Consider the following 22,314-nt stretch of genomic DNA (forward strand, 5'->3'; position numbering starts at 1 on the left):
CTCTCTCTCTCTCTCTCTCTCTCTCTCTCTCTCTCTCTCTCTCTCTCGGTCTCAGTGCTGCTCGATTCCAATTCGATCTGTTTTTGCGTGCGTACGCTACTAATGCAAACTGAGATGAGTGTTGTGAATGCGATTCGGACATAACATTGCAATCAGGGTTGATGAATGAGAATCGGCACACATAGGAAGAGAGATTGAGAGTGGATGATAGAGAGAGAGAGAGGCGGCGATAGTGGGAGAAAGAGAGACAGCGATTTGATGTGCAACGAGAAAGAAAGAGCGACAGAGACTTCAGTGCGAGAGAGAGAGAGAGCTACGATGTGCAATCAGTAATTAAATGTGTTTCTGTTGCGATGGATTTTTTGGTTTCAGATTCCACAAATCAGCTATGCATCGACAAGTACGGAGCTCTCAGATAAGTCACGTTTTGAGTATTTTAGCCGTGTTGTACCGCCAGACAACTACCAAGCCCAGGCGATAGCTGAAATTGTAAAATCATTCGATTGGCGATACACCAGCACCGTTGCTGTTGAAGGCGAATATGGTGAAAAGGTAAGTACATAGATACACAGACAGACCCACATATAATTAACTAACCATATAACCATCCGTACGCACAAAATTTATAGTTTCAAAAAGCAAATATTTGGTTTCTCCATAACGCACTCAATAATCAGTTTTCCTTTCGTATGGGATGAGAGCGAGTGAGAGAAGTGAGAATTTAGTCATTGACTCATAGAGTCTTTGAAGCTTTGCTAAACCCTTTTAATGATGCATCCATTATATATATACATACATACATATATTAATGTGGCATAGCTCTATGGAGTGAACGAGAGAATATTCGAGAATATTCAATTTGAGTTCATTAGTAGACATATTGCGAATAATTATGCTAATATTACATAGAACGATGAACGTTATTTTTGAATCGTTTTTCGACACATATCTCTCTCGTCTAACGAGCTGCACATTTTGCGGGACGAAATTAATTTTCAATCTTGTGATCAGAGTACAATAGCTATTAAAATGGTAAAATTAGGAGCAAAAAGAACACGCACATCGAAAATTGCTGCAACTTGTTTATAATTTTCCACAATTATTTTCTCTTTATCATAATTGTGTGTTGCTATTTTTTTCTTTCTTTCTCTTCCATTATTTTCTGTTGCTGATGCTGCTGCTGCATTTGAATTTAATTTTCTTTATGATTTGTTTTCGCATTCATTAGAGACGATAAAGTGCATAATATTGTTATAATAGTTGAGTGTTGCTCGAAATTCAATCACAGCTCCCCAATTAATAAGTGCTACGGCGAACATTTTTGAAGTTTGAAATCTCAATTTTGAAAATGACCTCGCGCGCGCGTACACACATTTCCCTATTGTACTTAAATTGTCATAAAAGAGGGAGAGAAAAAGAGAGTAAACTTGAGCCAACCGGATGAATGGCTTGCAAATTCGCATAATCACACCCCCCACCATTCGATTCGATTGCATTTCCATTTTGAATTCATCACATTTTGCGCATTATGTGTGCGGCTTTCTTTATTTCATATTCACCGAATGAAAATGATGACGAAATTTCCGTCTCTTGAAATTGTCGATTAGAGAAAGAAACTCAAAATTAAATATAATTTCCATTTCTCTGCGCTTTTTTCTCTCTCCCTCTCTGTGTCAACTTCTTCGATTCCTCGGAGAATATTTGCGTCGTTTCACATTTTCCAAGTGGTTTATGGCTTGCGTTTGGTTTGGTGAGTAACAAACATTTCGAACGGAGCCAAACCAAAACGAGAAAAATAAAAAACAAATTCATACGAATAAAAAAAAAGAATAAATAAAATAAAACCGTGCTGTGTGATAAACTTGAACCCTTCGACTGTTCTCTTACTTTTTTTCTCTTTTGTTTTTTTTTTCCTTTACATTAACCTCGTAAGCGATCTCAAATGAAACCAAAATATTCAAAAATCTGCTATCCACATTAACATATTTGTTGGATGCCATACTTTTCAATTTGTGAAGCGACGGAGAAGACGAAATAAAAAAAAGGAACACAGAAAACGAAATTTAATGAAGTATCGCACGACAACGAACAAAAAAATCCGGTCTCTGTTTCGCGTTTTTTTCAGTGCGTCGTTGCAAATAAACGTGTTGTTGTTGTTGTTGTTCTTGTTATGCACGTCTGCAAAGAGACGGTTTTCGATAATTCCACGTGAAATGATTTTAATGTGGTTTTGTCTTGAAGCGATTTCGAGTAGAAAAAAAGACGGAGAGATAGAGAGGGACAGAAGGAAGGATGGAGAGAAAATGATAGGAAACAAAATTTTTGTCGCATCTCGAGACACATCGACGAAGACAGAGAGACAAGAAAAGTGGATGAGGTGATGCGAGTGTGTGATGGAATGCAAACCCAAACAGATTCAAAATCATTTGTGCGGGAATGCGACCGAGCTACAAAGTGCGCCCCTGAGCTTTAATGCTTTTTTAATGTGACCGAAACCACTTGGAATTGGTATTCTGACTGGAAGACTGTTTCAGTTTCACACTTATAATATAGTTTTTTTCACTCTCTCTTTCTCTCTCTCTCTCTCTCTTTTTCTCTTTCTTTGTTTCTTTTCTCGTTCAAGTTGTGCAAGTTTATTTCAAGAGAGATATATAGAGCAATCAATATTCTCTTACCTCCACACCATATATGTAATCAAGGCGCTTACTTTATTCTCATTCTCTGTGTCTGTCTCTTTCGATCCCATTCTAATCGAGCTCTGTTCTGTGTGTTGTTTTCTCCCATCGTTCGACTTCATTACCCACTTTTCCCGGTACTTTCTCAATTTGTTTGAGTTGTTTCTCATTCGGATGAATTTTCCACTACTCATTGAATTTAATTGAATGCCGATCGCCTATCGAGCTCTTTTTCCGGTTATCATTTTTCATTTCGCTTGCACCAAACGGCCCAGAAAATGAAATTTTAATTGAAAATCAGAGTATGGCATAGCGCCGCATGGCACAACTGACTGGATTTCAAGTCCTCTCTCTCTCTCTCTCTCTCTCTCTCTCTCTCTCTCTCTCGCTTTCCCGGTGTGCATGTGTTCATTGTGAGAATGAAAAGATGGAAAGTTTTCGTTTAAATCAGGTGATGACTTGGCACTTGGATTCCCTGTGTAATACCTTTAGCCAGACGAAAAGAAGAACGACTCAACTGACCGCCGTTACAATGAGTCTTTCGACACGATTTCATGCTCATGCTCTCGTTCGTTCCATTCCCTCCACGGATCGTCGACACAATTCCCAAAGATATGTATATTAAACGGCTGCACACATACAGGGCAGAAGAGAAAGAGAGAAAGACGGAGGAGAGTGAATCACCGAAAAATACAAATGAAAACTTTGTGCAAACATGAAACCGCCTTTGAAATGGGCAAAGGAAACATTTGCATACAAACATATTCGCATTAAAACACAGTTTCAAAGTATAGACACAGACACAAGTTTTCTCTACAAACGAGATATTTAGGCTAGAGTGTGTTAATGGTTCCGTCATAAAAGGAAAACGGAGACGAACACACAAAAAAGAAACAATGTAAAATGAACTAGCTCTCGCGAATTCTCAAATGGAGTATAAACATTTTGCTACTTTTTGCTCATTCAAATTGCTGAACAAATGGCGATTTTCCATTAAGCATATTGTTATTTTTTTCTCTCAACAAAAACGAATTTCATACATTGTGTTAGGTTTTTCCTTTCACGCGAAAATCACGATTTCATAAAAAAATGATGATAGGGTAAAATCGTAAGTTTTTTCTACACCAAAATCGATTAATTCTGTTATCAACTATTAATTAACATTTATTAATGTAATAAAAATGATATGATGTTAAATAGGTTGCTTTTAATTTTAAGAGATTTTCCAAATGAATCCAAACAAATCTCATTTTTGATTTTTGGATCGGATTAAAAAGTGCTTGCAACAACGTTTTCTTCGATCGTCATACACAATCCATAGCACCGACGACGATGACGGCGACGTTCAAACTGAGTTAGCAAGAGTTGGAATTGATTGCGTTGGCTGTTGTTAAGATACCGTATTTTATGTATATTCAAGGACGGTGTACATTTTCTATTATGCTCTCTCTCTCTCTCTCTCTCTCTCTCTCTCTGTATCTCCTGGTTTAAGTCTCGTGTGATTGTATCAACTCAATTGAAAACATTATTTATTCGAACTTTTGATATTATAATTATTACCTTTGACGGTTTTAATAACTAAAAGAAGAGCCAAAGTCAAGCTCGTTGCTTTGGTTGGATTTGGAAGTTATTGGCTTCATGGCTCCGTGGCATTTGGATGGCATTAATTTGTGAATAAGTTATGAAGTGACTCAAAAATGAAAACAGGCACACAGAACAGAGAATATTTAGCATTTTCTAGTTGAACGTTGGTCGGAGATGTGCTACGGTTGCGATGTGCTCGACAATTTCTCTTATCATTCGTTACATTTGCCGAATGACGATAGCACGAAAAGACAACAACAAAAATTCGCTATGCTATGCTCTCTGTGCTCTCTGTGCTGTGTCATTGACGAGTCGAAATTAAAAAGTGAAAATGTAATACAACAAAAATGGAATGTGCTTGCCGAAAGGCATTAAGCTGATCAAGTGTTTAATTTTTGTTTTTCTAACTTTTCTAAACGCTGGTAGAGTTATGACGCTCTACAGAGTGGAAAAAATATGTGTTTCTTTTTCCCTTCAGCGGAAAGCACATACATATACACACAAGCGCGCACACACACACACACACACCCAAAAGAGGATGAGGACAAGAGAGAGATAGGGCAAAAGAGACACACACACGCTGAGGGAAAAACAGGCAAGCAGATGTGATAGTGAGCGAAAGCATCAAAACGAGCATGCGACGTCGAATGACGGCTTCGAGGAATAAGAAAACGAGTCAGATAAACACACTTCATTTTGATGCATGTACTTTGCAACGCACAGAGAGGGAGCTATAACTCGTATGGACTCAAAGCAGATTGAAGATTGCTGCTGCCACTGAAGTGGGCAATGATGCTAAGGGAAACCTCTTGCAAGCATAATTATTGCCGCGCGCGCACATCAACACACACAACCCAATGATGTACCGACGGAATGGAGCTTAAGCTGCACGAAGTTTCGATGCTTCGATGCTTGATGTTGCTGCCGTCGTAAATGAAAGCAAATGAAATGTCGAGGCAGTAAAATTGTAGACGAAAGCGCGCGCTACAGAATGAGAGGGATGTGTATTGTGTGTGTGTAAAAAAGAAGCAGTAAAGGAAACAGAACGGCGACTAATTAAAACCATATTTATCGTTTCTTCCCATCAAAGATTTGGCATGCTTTTTCTTGCAGCGCTCGCAAACACACAACAGCCACCATCAAGAGCCTTGCCAGCTAGAGCACAGTGAACGCGTTCACTTCGTGTCGTCGCCGTCGTCGTTGTTGTTGTTGTTGTTATGCACATGTTTTTTTTCTGCCTCTGCTGCCATTGCAGTCGCCACTGATGATGCTTTCTGTACGCTTTTCCCTTTATCCCAATGAAATTTACAATAATTCTGATGGGTTCTAGTTAGCATCGTACTTTTAGCGTTTATCGTATGCATGAAACGCAAGCTACACCATAAAACTTGGAAAATCGCCTTCCACACAACCGTTACCGCCTGCAGTGTAAATTGTAACACACTATCACGCTACTTCGAAACTAATCTCGGGGTCAGTCTGTGTTTGCGATGTGTATGCTTGGTTTTTCGTTTAATATTTGATGAATGTGAAGAAGTACTACATGGTCATTTCTCCCATCCTCATTCGGTCGGGTATCAACGAAAACAACAGTGCCTCTGCAGTGACTGTTGTCGTTTGTTGAATGGCACTGGCCACTGTACAATGCTAGAAACGAAGAGTGAAAATGGGAGAGAGAAGAGAGAGAAAAAAACGTTAAACGTTCGCATCTTTGCTTGATCGCAGGGCTCAAGCTTGTGCTCGAAAATGAACGAACGAACAATGGCCAACGAACACTTAATGACACACAAACGAAATGCCGATAAAAAGCAGCAAATTGTGGTATTTAATTAAAATGAGCGAGAGAGGCTCGTTGCGAAATGGTCGAATGACGTGTGTTCGTTTGGCGTTCACATTGTTACCGGCCACCCAATGTCTATAATGTGATGAAGAGGAAGCGCGAAGCGCGCGAACGTGAGAGACTGAACCGAACCGGAGAGTAATCACAAGAATATATCATTTGCTTGAAAATATCAATTAAAACCGCAAATCCGAAATTCGCTGCCCAAAGAAATTAGAGTGTTAGATAGACGGAAATACGGTCCACTACCAGTCGTTTTTGGGGGGCGGTTTTTCCCATTGTACATATTAATGAACATCTTCAAGTGAGCCCCGAAAATATACATATATCGGAACGTATATATCAAAAGACTTACAACAACGGTACGCGGCAGCGGTGGCGACAGTACTATACACCGAGAGGCTAGAAAAAAGAAGAATTCGAAGAAGCAACAACCGATCGTTTCAAAAGTGTGACAGGCGAGAGCAATCAAGGCGAAAAACCGTTTGTGCATCCAAAATCATTCATGCGCAATGCATGGAATCAAATTAAGAAACGATATCAAAAGAAACGAACAAACGGAAAAAAATAAGAAATTTCCAGATGTTCATTGAGTCCCTACTACAAATCTCCCTCTCTCTCAATCGTCTACTTTATTCGTTTGAGCTTAAAAGATAAAAAGAAATTTAATTTGGACAGATCGATCGTATTATTTTTCGTGTGTTGTTTTCATTTCGATTCGGTTTTTTTCTCTTCTGCTATATGATTTGGTTTTCTTTTCGCCAATCGAAGTGCATTCAATGTGAAAACACGTAATGTTTTTTAATGCGCTTGTTTGGCTGAGCGATCTTTTCCATTCTGTATTCGATTTACCACACCGACTAACATCAATTCCTTTTTTGCCTACATTTTTTTGTACTTCACTTGTCATCATACTACCGCCATTTCTGGTGATTGAGTTTATTTTCTTTCGTTTTGAAATCATTTTGGTTCTTTTTTTTTGTCTGTGTAGATCAGGTAAAAATTGATTTGGATTGATTGATTCTCTTCAAAACGAATGTTTGATTTTCTTTCGCCTTTTTTTTGTATATTCGAAAGAACACAAACACATTATTCATCTCTTGTGAACCGGCACAAATGATTTCCCTGGATGTCCGAACTTTGAACAATAACAAACATAACCTTGTTGTGTACTCATCGATTCCCCAGCTCTCGAAAGAGATGAAGTACGCGGAAGAGGTCGATTATTTTTGGGCAACATTCGTATACTACAACTTGATTGAGTGCTGTGTGTATGTGTAGATGAAACACGATGGTGGTGTGTTGTTTGTTACTTTGTTTTCAAAAATTCGTATGTTTTCCCTTTGAAATTCAGTATGCGAATGTGATTTGCTGAAATTGAAGAGAGAGAAAGATATGAACATTAACTCGCAGGCAAATATCATATCATCAAAAAAGCCAATCTCGACTAGATAAAAAAAGAGAAGAAAACGATAGAAGAAAGGGAAAAAAACCTACACAGAGCGTAACCACATGAAATTTGGCATGAATGTTGGCTTTTTTTTTGTTGTTTGTCAAAATGATGGAAGCGCTCAAAGCATATTAGGTTCATACCATAGATTTCAGACTTTACTAGTTCATGTGAAAATACACATCAACACACTGTACATTCGGAACATTCATACATGTATACATAAAAAAAACTCCGTTGACGTGTTTTCGTATGGGATGTAAGTAGAAAACGTCTTGATTGTTATCCTGTCAGTTCTTTCAACCGCACCAAGACTTTATGTAATTTTGAGTCGAAAGATTTCACACAGAGGCCTCCTTCACTTATCCAAACAAAAAAAAACAGAAAATGTAACCTTCGAGCCGTTCATATTTATACTTATTGTTCGTTTTTCGTTCTCGTTGGTATTTTTTTTTGCTTGCAATTTTTATTTTCATACAAGATGATTGGCAGTGAAGGGGCAACCGAAAAATAGAAATAGATTTGTTGAGCAATGAGTAACAACACCAGCAACAATAAATAGAATCATGTTAAATCGGGTCGATTCATTGCCTCATCACCAGTATGTGATGATGTATCTTGTGGTACCTGATCTTTTGCAAATTTATTTATATCTAACGCAATTTGAAGAAGAGAAAGAGTTTTAAACGGTCTATTCTCACCAAATTCGATAATATGTGATGAGATAGAGAGAGGCATAGAGAGCAAAGAGCAAACGATTGAAACGACGAACAGTGAACGGAAAGCCAAAAGACAATTTCATTGCAATAAATCAGCATCGTAAGCGAGTACCAACGAAATCATTTTCGATCGATTTTGTTGCCACACTCACACACCCACAACCCAATGAACTTTATTTTTGTAACAAAATATTAAGATGAAAAGCATACATACACACACATAAACAACCCTTTTGACTAAAAACTATTTATTGGAAGGTGATTTAAAATTGCAAATTTGACCGGTCGCAATAAAATAAATAAACAAAATAAAGGCAAAAAAGTGGCAAATTCAATGTTCAAATTGAATCACTATTTGAAATGGCCTATACACTTCATGAAAATTGGCATCAAAAACTTGTCAGAATTGAACTTAAAACGAAGTTTTCGCAAACCAAATCGAATTTGTGTTAGATTTTGTTGTAAAAGAAAGATTTTCTTGTGCGTCGAACCCCAGCTCCATCCATCAATTCATCCATCCAACTCTTCCTTTTTCCCATCGAAGAATAAGCAATTGAAAGTTCTTCGATTTCATTTCATTTCATTCAGCTCATGAATACTAAATAAGTTCCACTTATTGCAAATGTTATTATTCATAGTTTCTGAGCTGTTTTTTCTCATCCCAAAGAAAAAGAAGGCGGAAAGAATGTGAAAAAGGAAAAGTTAACGAGAAAGCAGTGTAGAGAGAGAGAGAGAGAGAGAGAGAGAGAGAGAGAGAGAGAGAGAGAGAGAGAGAGAGAGAGAGAGAGAGAGAGAGAAAGAATAGATGAAAAAGGGTTTGACTGAACACACTTCATTTTCGATAGTGAATATTAAATAGAATTTTAAATTATCTTTCTCGCACTCAAACTTTTCCGTATGCAAATGTACAATAATAGCAAACAATAAATAAATAAACGATTGAAATTTAAATTGTGGCAATAAATTGCTCGCTGTCTCCCTCTCCATTGCCATTTTTGATCGTTGTTATTGTTTTGTTTCGTGATGGCACTCGTGCAAAAGTGATTTGGCACGATTGCCATGATTGACGTACTCCTAATTGGGCCTAAATTTTTGACGATTTGGATTATTTAAGGTGAAATGCGCCCGAATTGATTGGGATTCAACGACCGAAAAAGAGGGAGAGAAAGAGAACGCTTATGTATAATGGATTTACATTTTTTTTTTCTGCGTGCTGCGTGGTTGAAATGGCAGTGTAGCATTGTTTTCACCGCGGATAAATCACCACATGCCACGTTTACATTTGCACGCGTCCGTGTGCAATCTGTATATGTTCTACGTGGGAAAACATAGAAGTGAATAGAGTCAGAGTCGTGGATTGTAAACCGTCAAAAACGTACAATACCGAATAATTTTGAAGACACATCCACACAGCGAGGGAGATAGAGAGAGAGAGTGATAGATAGAGAGAGAGAGAGAGAGAGAGAGAGAGAGAGAGAGAGAGAGAGAGAGCGGGAGTAAGTGAGCGATGGCAGCATATTTATGCATGCAAACATACATCCTGCCTGAATTGTTTCTGAATGATTTCAATTTTCCTCTTATATTTATGTTTGATGAGAGCCGAAGACAGACAGAGAGAGAGAGAGAGAGAGAAGGGACAGCCCTAAACGACATGATAGCGGGGAGTTTGCACAAGAACAAAACAAAAAACTAGAGCAACTTCAACAATATAACTACTTGCAACGACGTAAAATAGTACTACTGATTTGAACTACACACGGGCAATTATCGATTTTTTTTTCTATTCGCTTTCTTTCTAGCCTCTTCAACGCGCTCAACTTTTCTATGTATGTCTTTTTTTTACTGTTGTTGAATAGATGCTACCCACGATTCTTTCCGTTATATCCATCATTAAATTTGCCAAACAACAATTTCTTGACGAGCGCAAATCATGTCTTGTTCAGTCAGAGACAACGCGGGAATTAAACTCACACACACATCGAGAATAAGTTCAGTGTTTTTGGTGTCTTTCTTGCCAGAAATTGCCTAGTTCTTTCTCTGCCGTTGAACAAGATTAGCCGAGCGGCTATTACAAGTTTATCTTCTATCATATCCATTTTTTTTCTTTTTTCGCTAACACTTATTGCCCGTTGCCATTACATCGATGGAAATTGTATTGCGTCTGTCGAAAAATAAGAAATGAATGGAATATCGGCAGGGCCGTGGCGATGTGTGTTTGTGTGTGTGTGTGTGTGTGAATGTAATTTTCGGTTGAGAGGGAGAGAAGAATGGGAAGCCCAGTTTAGATCGTTTCGTGTAGTTGCCATTGGCGACAGCCTAAGCTTTTCTTGTTCTGTTTGTTAGATTTCTACATATCTCTGAATACATGCATATAAATCTCTCTATAAATGCGTCCCACATTCATGAATATTTTCCTATCGTATATTTGCAATGGCAGCAATGGCAGCGGCAACACCATCATCCACTTTTCCACGTCCTCAATCTATCTCTCAGCGATATTGCTCGACGATGAGACGGAAATGGCAGCTGAACGCGCTTCGCTTTCAACTTGCTCTCGAATTGACAAAATTTTAGGCCATAACATGTGTGTGAATGCGTTCGTCCACCCGCTTGCCCTGAACGCTTTATCACCATGCACGAACTAATGGTACACACACAGAAAATTGTTTCTCTGGTTGGATCTGATGTGAATTAAAAATGATTACTAGCCAAATATAGATTATTTGGTCTTCTTAATACATTATGAATTGCGGCGATGAATTGTTTTCGTGTTTGAGGAATGGGCGACCAAAAAGGCGGTTAATGTATGTATTGTTATCAACTCAACTCATCTTCTAAATATGCAGATGAGCTGAACTGAACCAAAGCGTAACCGACACACACACACACAGAGAGAGAGAGAGAGAGAGAGAGAGGGAGAGAGAGAGAGAGAGAGAGAGAGAGAGAGAGAGAGCAGTGAAAATACATTATTAGACACATACATGCCACATCACAGCACAGCAACCAACTACGAACGCATCGAACGAAAAGCGAACCTTTTTTCCAATATCTCTGTGGCCACAATAGCATGTTCACTAAATGGCTGTTGTTTTGTCGATTGTTCGAACGGCAAGCCAAAAAATCCATAATATTATGCCCTCGAAAATCTCAAGATTTATGTATGCTGCCATAAATTCTGAAATCTATCGGCATTTGCTAATAGGGCATGCACAAAACCTTAATGCTTCAATGTATTACAAAAGCGCTTACACGATATTCGATTCGGTTCGGCCCAGATTCCCCGTCGCTCGGATTCTCACAGCTCTCTCCCTCAACAGTTCAAAGTGAAAAATGCGCCTAAAAACCACCATAACATACAAATGGCCAAAAAAAACACCAAGAAAATCACTAAGGGGAAAGAACTGAATAAATGAAAATAGAAATATTGTAAATAATCGCATATTCTACCGAATTAGGATTAATACGCGTCAATGCGTGTCAATGCGCTGAATAACTAGCTGCGAATGCATGCAAATACGGTCAATAAAATATACGTATTTGCAACTTATTATTATTCGCGCTCGCAAGGAATGAGATGAAGCAACAAAAGAAGACAACAACACTACGAAACGCACTGCAAATGCTTGTCAATATTTGTCAATACTTGTCAATAGAGCAAATATACCAATAGTTCTTTCCCCCTAGGAAAATCATATCAAAATGGAGTCACACAATTACATATGCATGTGGCGGCTGTTGAACGTCAGCGTCATTTGAGGCGACACGAGCGCCCCCAATTTCAAAGGGCACATCAATGTAATTTAACATTTCAAATCGGAACTACACAGCGCGCCAATTCAAAATATAGGAAAATATAGTGTCAACAGCCGCACCATGTACATATGTAGCACAGCAAAGTGTTAGGCACAACAAAAACGACCGAATGAGATGAGTTAGAAAGAAGAAGGAATGAAAAAATGCCAAAGAAAAGAAATCACAAATGATTTCCGAAACCGAAGATCCGTACTGCTTTCTTTCTTTCTTCTCTTCGGTGTTGTTTTGTGTGAATATATCTTCTAATGTGATTTCCATGAAGCAATATTGCGTCTACTTCTTGTCATGATGGTTATGCTATATTTTATTGATAAATAGCTTAATGAATTCATTGCTGCTGCTAATTTTGAATATGGATTATATGTGTAAACGAAGAGATTGAGGGTATGAGTTTGTGTGTGTGCGAAATAGAGCGTGAGAGAAATAGAACGAAAGTTATATATTCAGTGGGGGAAATTGTGAGAAAACGAGGACAAGGAGGCGAGAATGAGTAGTTTATGTTCAATGCATGGCATTCATCCAAAGTTTTGTACGATGCCGCGAAAATGAGCATTATCAAATTCATGCAAAATAGTTTTATATCATCCACACAAAATATCACGTTGCCATTATGTTCGACTCGAAGTTTATGTTACATTTTCAAAAATGTTGATGGCGAATGGTAGTTGCGGAACGATATTGTGAAAAGCGACCATAATGCACAACAACATGACTTCATCTGTTGCCACCGCCTTGTCCTTTCCCCTCCGTCCGTTGGCTCTATGTCTTCGTATTTTGCATTATCTCTGCTTTTGTGACTGTCTATGACTTTGCCGTTGCCGTTGCCGTTGCCTCTGTCATTGTCTCTGTTTTGTGGTTGATTGTCAGACGGTATAATCTAGGCGAAAGAGAAAGCGAGGGCGAGGGCAAGAGTGAGAACAAGAACGACCGAGTGGGAGAATAAGCTCTGGCAAAATTTATTTTCGCAGCGATAGTTTCTTTTGTCATTGTTTTGCCATTTTCAGCGCACATCACACACACATACATACACACTGAGCTAGTGAAGTATAAAACGGGCTTTAAATTGAGGCAACCCACCGACACGAGCAAATGTTTGATCCGAAAAGATCGTTTCGGTGCGCAAAACATAATTTATAATGCATTGTTGTCCGCCGAATCGACAAAACACCAAACAATAGAATTGAAAAAAGTTGCGCGGAACAACACACATACACACAAACCCGGCTTCCGTATGGCCGAGAATAAATCGTGCGGATTTTTTAATGGTTCCAAACTATAAAAAGTAATAACCAACTAACCTCCCTACCTCCCTTGCCCTGCCACCCAAAACACACACATGGCTCACATTAAAAGCCCAATAAATTATTTGCAGCAATTCGATTGGTACAAGGCACTTATCGCTTTGCACCAATTTGACAATCTCATAACAAACATTTTTACTAAGCACCAAACACAATCGATCGTTCCAAAACACGAAAAACAGTTGGAGCGAGAGAGAAAAAACATACACAGAAAATAAAACACCGAAAATGTGTGCACATGGCCGGCCAAGCTCAAATCTCGGGAAATATTTGCCGCACATGAACAAAGGCTACTCGAAAAAATAGTTCTGTACAAAAACTACTAAAAGTCTCCCATTCCCTCCGCATTCGTAGAGCAGCAATCAGGGAAAAAATGTTTCTGGCTTTCATGCAAGAATAGAGAAACACATTCCCAGTTTTATTTTTACGTTTCTTCCTCGCATTTGAATTCACACACTTTCATATTCGCCATGTGCAAATCATTGAGACCGAGAGCGAGAATGAGAATGTGGAAACATGAGATTGCGAACCACAATATACACACTACATGGATATAATCGACCGAAGACCGATACTAAAACTGATTTCGTTGACGCTGCTGCCGCTTCTTCTGCTGCCATTACTGCTACCACAGCTACTGCCTTTTGTTGTCAATAAAATTAAAGTTACCCCAAAAACTTTTTCTACTAATCAGTTTTGTGTGCTTTAACTATTTTCGCAACGTTAATTCTGACTTGTCATGTTTGTGTGTGTGCTTATGGAATATGTATGCTGTGTACGCTATTACTTAAGATTGCGTTGATTTTTATAAATGATTTATTTATTTCGACCATACTCTACAAACATAATAAATGTATGGATTTCTGCCGTACGCTTTCGCATCTCGAGTTATTCGTTTGGAAGTCGTTTGTTCATTGGAATCGTTAAGAATTGATGCTGTTGTCGATGTTTTTCGCGCAAATTTTTCTTCGTTGTGCTATAAAAAGGAATTTTCGAGAAAAATTTTTCGGCCTGCAAAGACGATAGCCAGATGAAAATGGCTTTCGATATAAACGCCAGCAACAGAGCACGTATATTTTTATAAAAGTTTTTTTCTTTCTATTTTTATTATTAGCAACTATATTTTGACTTTTATGTGCACATCTAAAGATGATACCGATTTTTTTTATCAATTGGCTATGAGCGCAAAATATGTGTATCTTCTTTCCATCCCTCAAAACGTGTTCCTTATTCCATTTACGCGTCTATTCTTAGATAAAAAGAAGCGCTACAGCTCTGCATTGATGTGGAATCGCCATGTTCATTCATTTTGATGATCAACAAAAGATCACAAACACTCTCTGTACTTTCGTTTCAATGCACTTCATTTGTCAAAGTGAGTGAATGATGATGATGGCTGTTGCATTACAAAGTGCAAAATAATAACGATGAGCGAGAGAGTGAGTGGGAAAGTGAGTAAGTGGGAGTTGAATGAGTGTTCGAGAATGGTTGAAATGAGCCTCGAGCTTGAAACCGTGCGTCATTTTTGTCCGACTGGTTTTATTTGAGCTTCAACAAAACATGAGCATAATATCATTAGTTCTATACCAATTGTAAATAGCCAATGGGAAATTATGCTCTCATAATTAAGTTGTTAGTGTGTATGTGTATGTTGGCATCATTTCTAATACCAGGGCCTTCTGTAATGATGTTTAAGCCCGAGCGCGCTTGTTAACGTTTACAATCATCACCATTGGTTAAAGTGTTTTGTTTACATTTCTGATTGTGTACATTCTATTTAGAAAAGTCGGCCGCTATCGTCGTCCATGCCGCCAAACACATCCGAAATATGAGCGATATGGAGGGAGAAGAAGAAAAAATATGAACGAAACAGACGAAAATGAGAGCGAGTGAGCGAACGAGAGAGAGAGAGAGAGAGAGAGAGAGAGAGAGAAAATCGTATGGCCTGCATGCAGATACTAAACCCGTTTCTAACTTTTTGTATTGTGTGCATGTGAATGTGCGCGTGGATATAGTAACTATATACGCTTCAGAAGATTCATTGGCGCTCTAGAGAAAGACTCTTTTCTCTTCGTTTGGTGTGACATATGAATTCAATGTTCACGGAGATGTACATGCTTTCGCATTCTCTCCTTCTGTGTTTGTCCATTTCTCTCTCTCTCGCTCCCCCTGTATTTGAATTCATTTTTGCTCATTGCAAAAGAGCACCGCAGGCCAACTGTACCCATTACGATGGCAGAGAGCGGGCACAAGAGATCATTTTGTTTGATATATGATTGATGATATCTCGTAATTGACTAAAATGCAAGAGCAAGACGTAAAAATGGTTCACGTTCGTTTTGTTTGCGAGCAAACTGTCGAGAAGCGAAGAGGCGGTAGCGGGCAATAGAATTAGAAAAAAATAAAAAAAGTTCCATAGTTTTCCGCTTTGGTACACATTTGCCACCCCGCAGACATCGATGTATGCGGTTCGTTCGTTCGTTCTATAGCGTTCGTAAACTGAGTGAGAAAGAGTGTTTAATTAAAAAGGTGTACAATGCTAATTTCAAAGTTGTTTTACTCGGGTGTTAATCAAAATTCAGTTTTTCAGCTTTGTTGAGCACAAAACTGGGCTAACCAACCAACCAACCAACCAGCACACAATGTTGCTTCTGTGCGTTCACTTCACGCACCTGGGTGTCCCGTCCCGCTGCGATCATGTTTTTTCCTGTTCTTCTTCTTCTTCTTCTTCTTTTTCTTCTTCTCTGTGTGTCGTTTGGTTTTTGTTTTTCTTAGTTTTTTGGCACATACACACACACCCAAACGCTGAAATAAAACGCATTTTATATAGTGTGTGTGTGGAAACAGCAGTGAACGTCAGCATGAAAACGGTCACCTTGGCAGCGACCAATGATGAGAGAGCATCACACACGCTATCCTATGACCAATTCAAAGTCACTTGAAACAATTTTCCATACACACAACCTTTAGGCAATAACCATTTGAATATAATGTGTATGTGAGAGAGAAAGGGAGAATGTGTTGTATGCTCATATGCGGTCCTTCGACAATCCCAAAATGAAAATTCCTAATGGAGTTGGATGATTTTTGCGGTCAATATATAATAATATGTAGTTTTTATCATTTTTGGCTTCATTTTCATTTAATTCGACAAAATTTCACCTACAGCCGAACGAGTATATCCGATGCTAAACTATCCGATTTAGGAATCTATGCAAACTTTTTAAAACTAAATTGACTTTTTTCAACGCAGGTGGACCAACAGATTTGGACACAAAACTATGCGAAGCTAAGCAGTAATTTATATTAGTTTGACCGAAAAAAATGAAATTTATTTAAAATCTTAAAATTACCAGCAACGGTTTATTTCAATTTGTTTTGATGAATCCAAGAGATAACCAAATTTTGAACAAAACTACGAATCAAAATTCAAGTTGAAAATGAATAGAAAATGGAAAAGTTGATGAAGAAAATGAAAACGATTGCACGACGCTTTTATTTATGAGCGAGCATTTTTTTAACTTTTGAATCGAAAAATATTATTATAATATTATTCTGTTTTTGCAACGAATTTTGCCTCATGCACATATTTTCCTAAGGAAAATTTCCTTTTTAATTCTCATAAATTTGAAGGTACTCGTTGTTTTCGCATCGATGCTTCACATATTTCATTTCATTCTTCCGGAACACAAAAAGTTATTGTACTATGCCGTTCTAGTGCTCTTGCTCTCTTTACACACAAATATTCACAATTTTTTTTTGGTAGATGTACGTCAAACATCCTGGAATAAGTATGAAGCAAGCATACTTCGTAGAATTGGATATTTGTAATAAGAAAACTATGTATAGAGATGATGGAACATAGTTTGCTCAAATAATTTCTTAATTATATCTCTGGCATTGACGTAAACGATGTTGAAAAACAAAATGTATATTAGCTACCATGCGTCGTTTTGATTTACAGTTTCAAGACCAAAAAGACTGTTTTTCGAGAAAAGTGTAAGTCACTTTAAAACATTGCGCTTAAACATGAGCATATTTATTTATGAGAATTTTTTCCAGAAAAAAAAAGAATTATCGACAACGTAGGCGAAATTGATATAATTAAAAAGAAATGAATCATTTCATACATAGCTTCACCACTACAAATAACCAATTCTACGAAGTAACTATACTCGTAGTACGAAGAGAGAGAGCTTGTAATAGCAATTAGTTTTTTTTTTCCAAGAAAAACTACTGAAAAAATTCCAATATGCTGCATCAAAAACTCGAATATGCAAAATCTATGCATTATATGGATCCATCAAGTGGGTGGAAAATTGCAACTTCCCAAAAAGAACAATTCACAAATTGAATGTTCACTTTGAAGATCCACTTGTTATGTGAATGGTTCAAAAAAGCTCATAAACACGAGTGCGAACATCAAATGAAAATCATGATGGGAAATGTAATAGTGCATCCAAAACATTTCCGCTAAGAATGGCTTCAAGCTGAAGTAACCGCTTGAGAAAAATGGAGGTAGCCCGGGGAATTGGTCCGGAAAATTTATATGTGTGTTACAGTGGGAAAGAGTGAGAGAGAGAGAGAGAGAGAAAGGGGGATAAAGTGTATGCGTTTGCCTAGCAAGTGGCTGTAAACCAATTACATTCGGCGTTTTAGACGATTTCTCTTTGAATACTAATTGTAGAAAAGCTGGTTTTGGTTTTCGATACATTACAAAATATTAAATTTAGATTGTACGCATATGTGCGGCAAGCAGGATGAGTGGTATGGGCATGGACGCGAGAGCGAGAGAGGGAAACAGATACGAGGCACTGATTGGTTTATACAATTTGAACGATTTTATCAAGTATTTCATTCATTTCCAATCATTCCATAATTTGATGATAGCAATTAATAGTTGTGGCATCGTTCAATATCATGATACAACGGTGCATCGGAGAGCGGGATGTTTAATTTCATTAAATCCTTTTACAAAACTCTTAAATATGTATGTACGATACTAATTGAGCCACCGCTGAATGCACACGCACACGCACACGCACACGCACACATACAAAGCATCGCGTCGCGAAACCTGTTTTCAGCGCCAAAATTTTAATGTTTGCGCCTGTGGGCTTTTGACAAATTTGCATACAGCACCCATTTCATCAAATGAAATGTTTTTCAATGATAAATGCGCTCTATCGTTGATGTGAATTATGCAGTTTCTGTGAATGAACAGCTCAAGCCATTATTCCTAATTCAAATTCACGACTTGATTTCGTTACGAACGATATTCCACTGACGAAATACAAAGGACACACAAACACACACACACGCTTTATGACCTCGTTTCCTTTATTTTTCTTTGCTTTTGTCCTCAGATTGACTATGTAAAACTTATAAACGATAGATTTGTATTTGAATCATGCTTTGGGGCATAAATAAATCATTGTTTTCGTCATTTTCTGTTTGTTTTGATACACATTTGGTTTTCGTTTTTTTTTTTTTCTTCACATGACTTAAATGTAACGAAACATGCTCCTTTAACTTTATTCTTTTCGGAATGCCGGATTTTAGCTAAGTCTTGTTCTCTAAAAAAATCATCGAATGATACAGTCAGAGGCTTTTGAAACAGTCTCGCCTGATCAAAAACTTTGATATACTCACTGTGTGTGCTGTTGCTGTTATTGTGCGAATGGAACACACAACTTTTACTCCAAAATGCGTATGAAATGTGAATCAGAGCAATAAATTTAGAGAACGGGTCATCAATTTCACGAGCTCGACATTTCGAGTGAACTAATCAAATCGATTGCAATCTAAAATAGACTCACTTGAATAATTTTCTTGGTTTAAAGAATGCATGGGAATCGTTGGCGAGGCAAAGGGAACTCTATCTTCTTCTCTCTTTCTCTGTCTGTAGAAAATAAGAGGAGAAAATAAAAGATTGAGATATAAAAATAGAGACAGAGAGCGAGAGAAAATAAAAAAAAAACATAAACCGTATAGAAAAAAAATAGTTAAAGAGAACAAGAGTCAAATCGTTTAGTGTGAATATTGTCACATACACCTTCCTGAAACGTTGAGTGTACAGTTTTGTGACTGGTGTTTGATGTCGACTCAAGCATTCGATGCGCTACCATCCAATAAAATCAAAAGCACTGCGGTAACACTCCGACCGTACGTAACTCCTTATGGCCATATGTTTCAAGTCTGCTTACCTGAATTTGGTCCAAAATCGATTTATTTCCAATGAATGTTTGGTTATTTTAAAATTGCTTACATTCACAACGTTTTTTTGTTGCTGTCGCTCCCTCTTTCTCATCTCACCGCATCGTATTTTTCTACACAGCTTAATCCGATTTCCACCATTTCATTTCATTTTATTTCTCTCTTTTCCCTCTCTGTTGCCTCGCGCTTTTTCTCTCTCTCTCTCTGTCAGTCCAACCAAAACGAACCAAAGTGCTCTAACTCATTTGAAAGTAGTCCACTTGTGATTTGTGTGAAGGGGGTTGGTTTCGAAACATGTTTAACTACAGCTTTAGTTTTTTTAATTGAAATGAAAGAAAAAAAAAATATTTTGAAATAAAAAATTGCTCGAATTTTGAGTGTATGTATGTGTACTAACAATTGTTGTTGTTTGCTCCCGATAAAAACTTTATATTTATGACAAAATTTCAGCGGAAATATTCTGGTGAAAAAAGCGTGTTTGAATTGATTGCAAATATTTGTGGGGCAGGTGCGGACTTTTTTTTTGTTGGCTGGCTGACACACAAACACTAAAATTATCTCGAAATATTATTTTTGGCACATAAATTACGACAAAACCGGTGGCAACAGCAGCAGCAGCAGCATTGTCGACGGCGGCGGCGGCGACGAAGCCATTTGTGAAATGTGTTCACGCATTTTCAGTTTCCTTTCGGCAGCGTGTGCAGATTGGCACAGAAACAGGCAAAACCATATATAAAATTTCCGCTGTTTTTGACACAAACACACATCGTACGTACACACACACACACACACACACACAGTGGAAAATAATGTGCATGTTGCCGATTTGCTGTTTGGCAAAACGAAAATTTAATTGGAAGGATTTTCAATTAAATTTGATTTGGGATAAATGCGGGCAAACCTCTTTTTCTCTCTCTGTGCATTATACTCTATTATTTCTATGTTAATAATTATCAATTAGATGAAATGATGTGTGATCCTAAAATAACATAACGTAGTCAATTTCTGAGCTGCATCGAACATTTATTATAACTCGATAAATAATTGGACAATGTGTTGCTTATTCAAAGTTAAAATTGGATATTGAAAAGAGATTTGAATAGTAACTGTAGTAGCCTGAAGGATGATGAGTTCCTTTACTCCAAAAGGAGTTCACGACTTTTTGGAATATGATCATTTATTTGAAAGAAACAGCAAAGAGCGTTGTGTGTGTTTTTTTTTCGGTGATGTGATGATCAGCCATTGAAAGCTCAAGTTGAGCTTTGTGTGTGTGTGTGTATGCAGCAGCAGCAGTAACAGGCTAGTGGATGACGCCATTTCGCATATAGCCATCGCTTGTGATGCATCATTTAAAAGGCTCTCATCTTAGCTTTAGAAATTCCTCTTTTATACTTTGATTGGTTTCGTTATGTTGTTTTTTCTTCTGCATTCCCACATCCATCGTCTGATGCATAAGCCATGATTCTTTGCTTTTCTGGTTTTCTGATCGTCTCTCTCTCTCTCTCTCTCACTCTTCCATTCTTCTCTTTCTGTGTGTTCAAAAGCGTATATGTTTTTGTATGGGATGTGTTTACCCTTGGTTTTAGGGCACCACAAAGAATAAACTTTACATTTCAAAGAATGGGTTTAATGTTTGTATCTTCCCACATTCTTTCGTCTTTCTATTTCTCGATATTTTGTTCGGTGTTGTTTTTTTTTTCTTTTCGTCGTCGTGTGTTCTCGCCAAATCCAATGAGCTTTGAGTGGGTCTTCGCGAACAATTGGCGGTCATAGAAAAGTGTATGAACACCAAACTAATTGTCGGAATTGACTGGAATTTATTCCGAACGAAAGAAAAACACTGACTTATTTTGATAATTTCGACAGAAAATTGTGCTGTCTATTTATAGAGCACTATGGGTTGATGTTCATTGCAGAGAAAGAATTTTATCGCATTCGAATAACTTGAAAATGAATCAAACTTTAAATTCTCTTTCTTTTCTCTTTTTCGTTCTTTCCAATCTTTAGGGTATTGCATCGTTCATTCAGACGGCAAATGCTTTAGGTATTTGTGTGGCTGTATCGGAGAAAGTAAGTCGCCATTCTAAACCGGAGGATTTTGATCGAATCATCGAACGACTTTACAGTAAGCCGCAGGCACGTGTGGTCGTGATGTTTGTCGATGAAGACAACATACGGTAAGAAAATGTGTATATTTTTCATTCCTTTCAAATACAGACAATAACGATGACGATGAAAGAAAAACGCACATATATAACCCACCACAAGCAATTGTATTCAAATTGGATTCGCATTGTGAAGCGATGAATTCATCGGAAAAGAAAGACAGTGAAAGAAAAAAAAAATAAAGCGTGTAGCCGAAGAACAAAACAACAGCAACGAAACACGAAGCAACAGTAAATGTAAAGAGTAGAGAAATTGCACCACAATTCCGTATAAACTCTCGAACGAAAATCGATCGCTTTAATTTAAATGCAATTGCCTGGCAAAGCGCAAGAGTCAAACAGAGTTTTTTTTTTCTCTTTGGTATTTGTTTTTCTGCTGTGTGGTTGTTGTTGTTGTTCAAGTAAAAGCGGCGCGCACGAGTGATCAAGAGAATCGAAATGAAGAAGTAACAGCATGAAAAGTTGAAATACACAATGAATTGTCTGTTGATTTATATATTCAAGCCCATGAAGCTTGCATCTATTTTTGCTCTTTTAAAATAAACACAACA

At 37.7% G+C, this 22,314-nt stretch overlaps 1 protein-coding gene across 1 annotated transcript in view; it reads left to right on the forward strand.

Moving 5' to 3' along the window:
* The window catches only part of LOC129574544 (metabotropic glutamate receptor 8), a 75,356-nt gene that overhangs the window by 32,515 nt on the left and 20,527 nt on the right, over positions 1-22,314 (forward strand). Inside the window, exons 6-7 of the mRNA XM_055456639.1 lie at positions 373-552; positions 21,606-21,775. Of these exons, the coding sequence (XP_055312614.1) occupies positions 373-552; positions 21,606-21,775 (350 nt within the window). The remainder of the gene's footprint in view (positions 1-372; positions 553-21,605; positions 21,776-22,314) is intronic.

The sequence above is a fragment of the Sitodiplosis mosellana genome, unplaced genomic scaffold (assembly GCF_009176505.1).
Source record: "Sitodiplosis mosellana isolate CC-2019 unplaced genomic scaffold, AAFC_SMos_1.0 Smas_scaffold_6165, whole genome shotgun sequence".
Taxonomy (NCBI): Eukaryota; Metazoa; Arthropoda; class Insecta; order Diptera; family Cecidomyiidae; genus Sitodiplosis; species Sitodiplosis mosellana.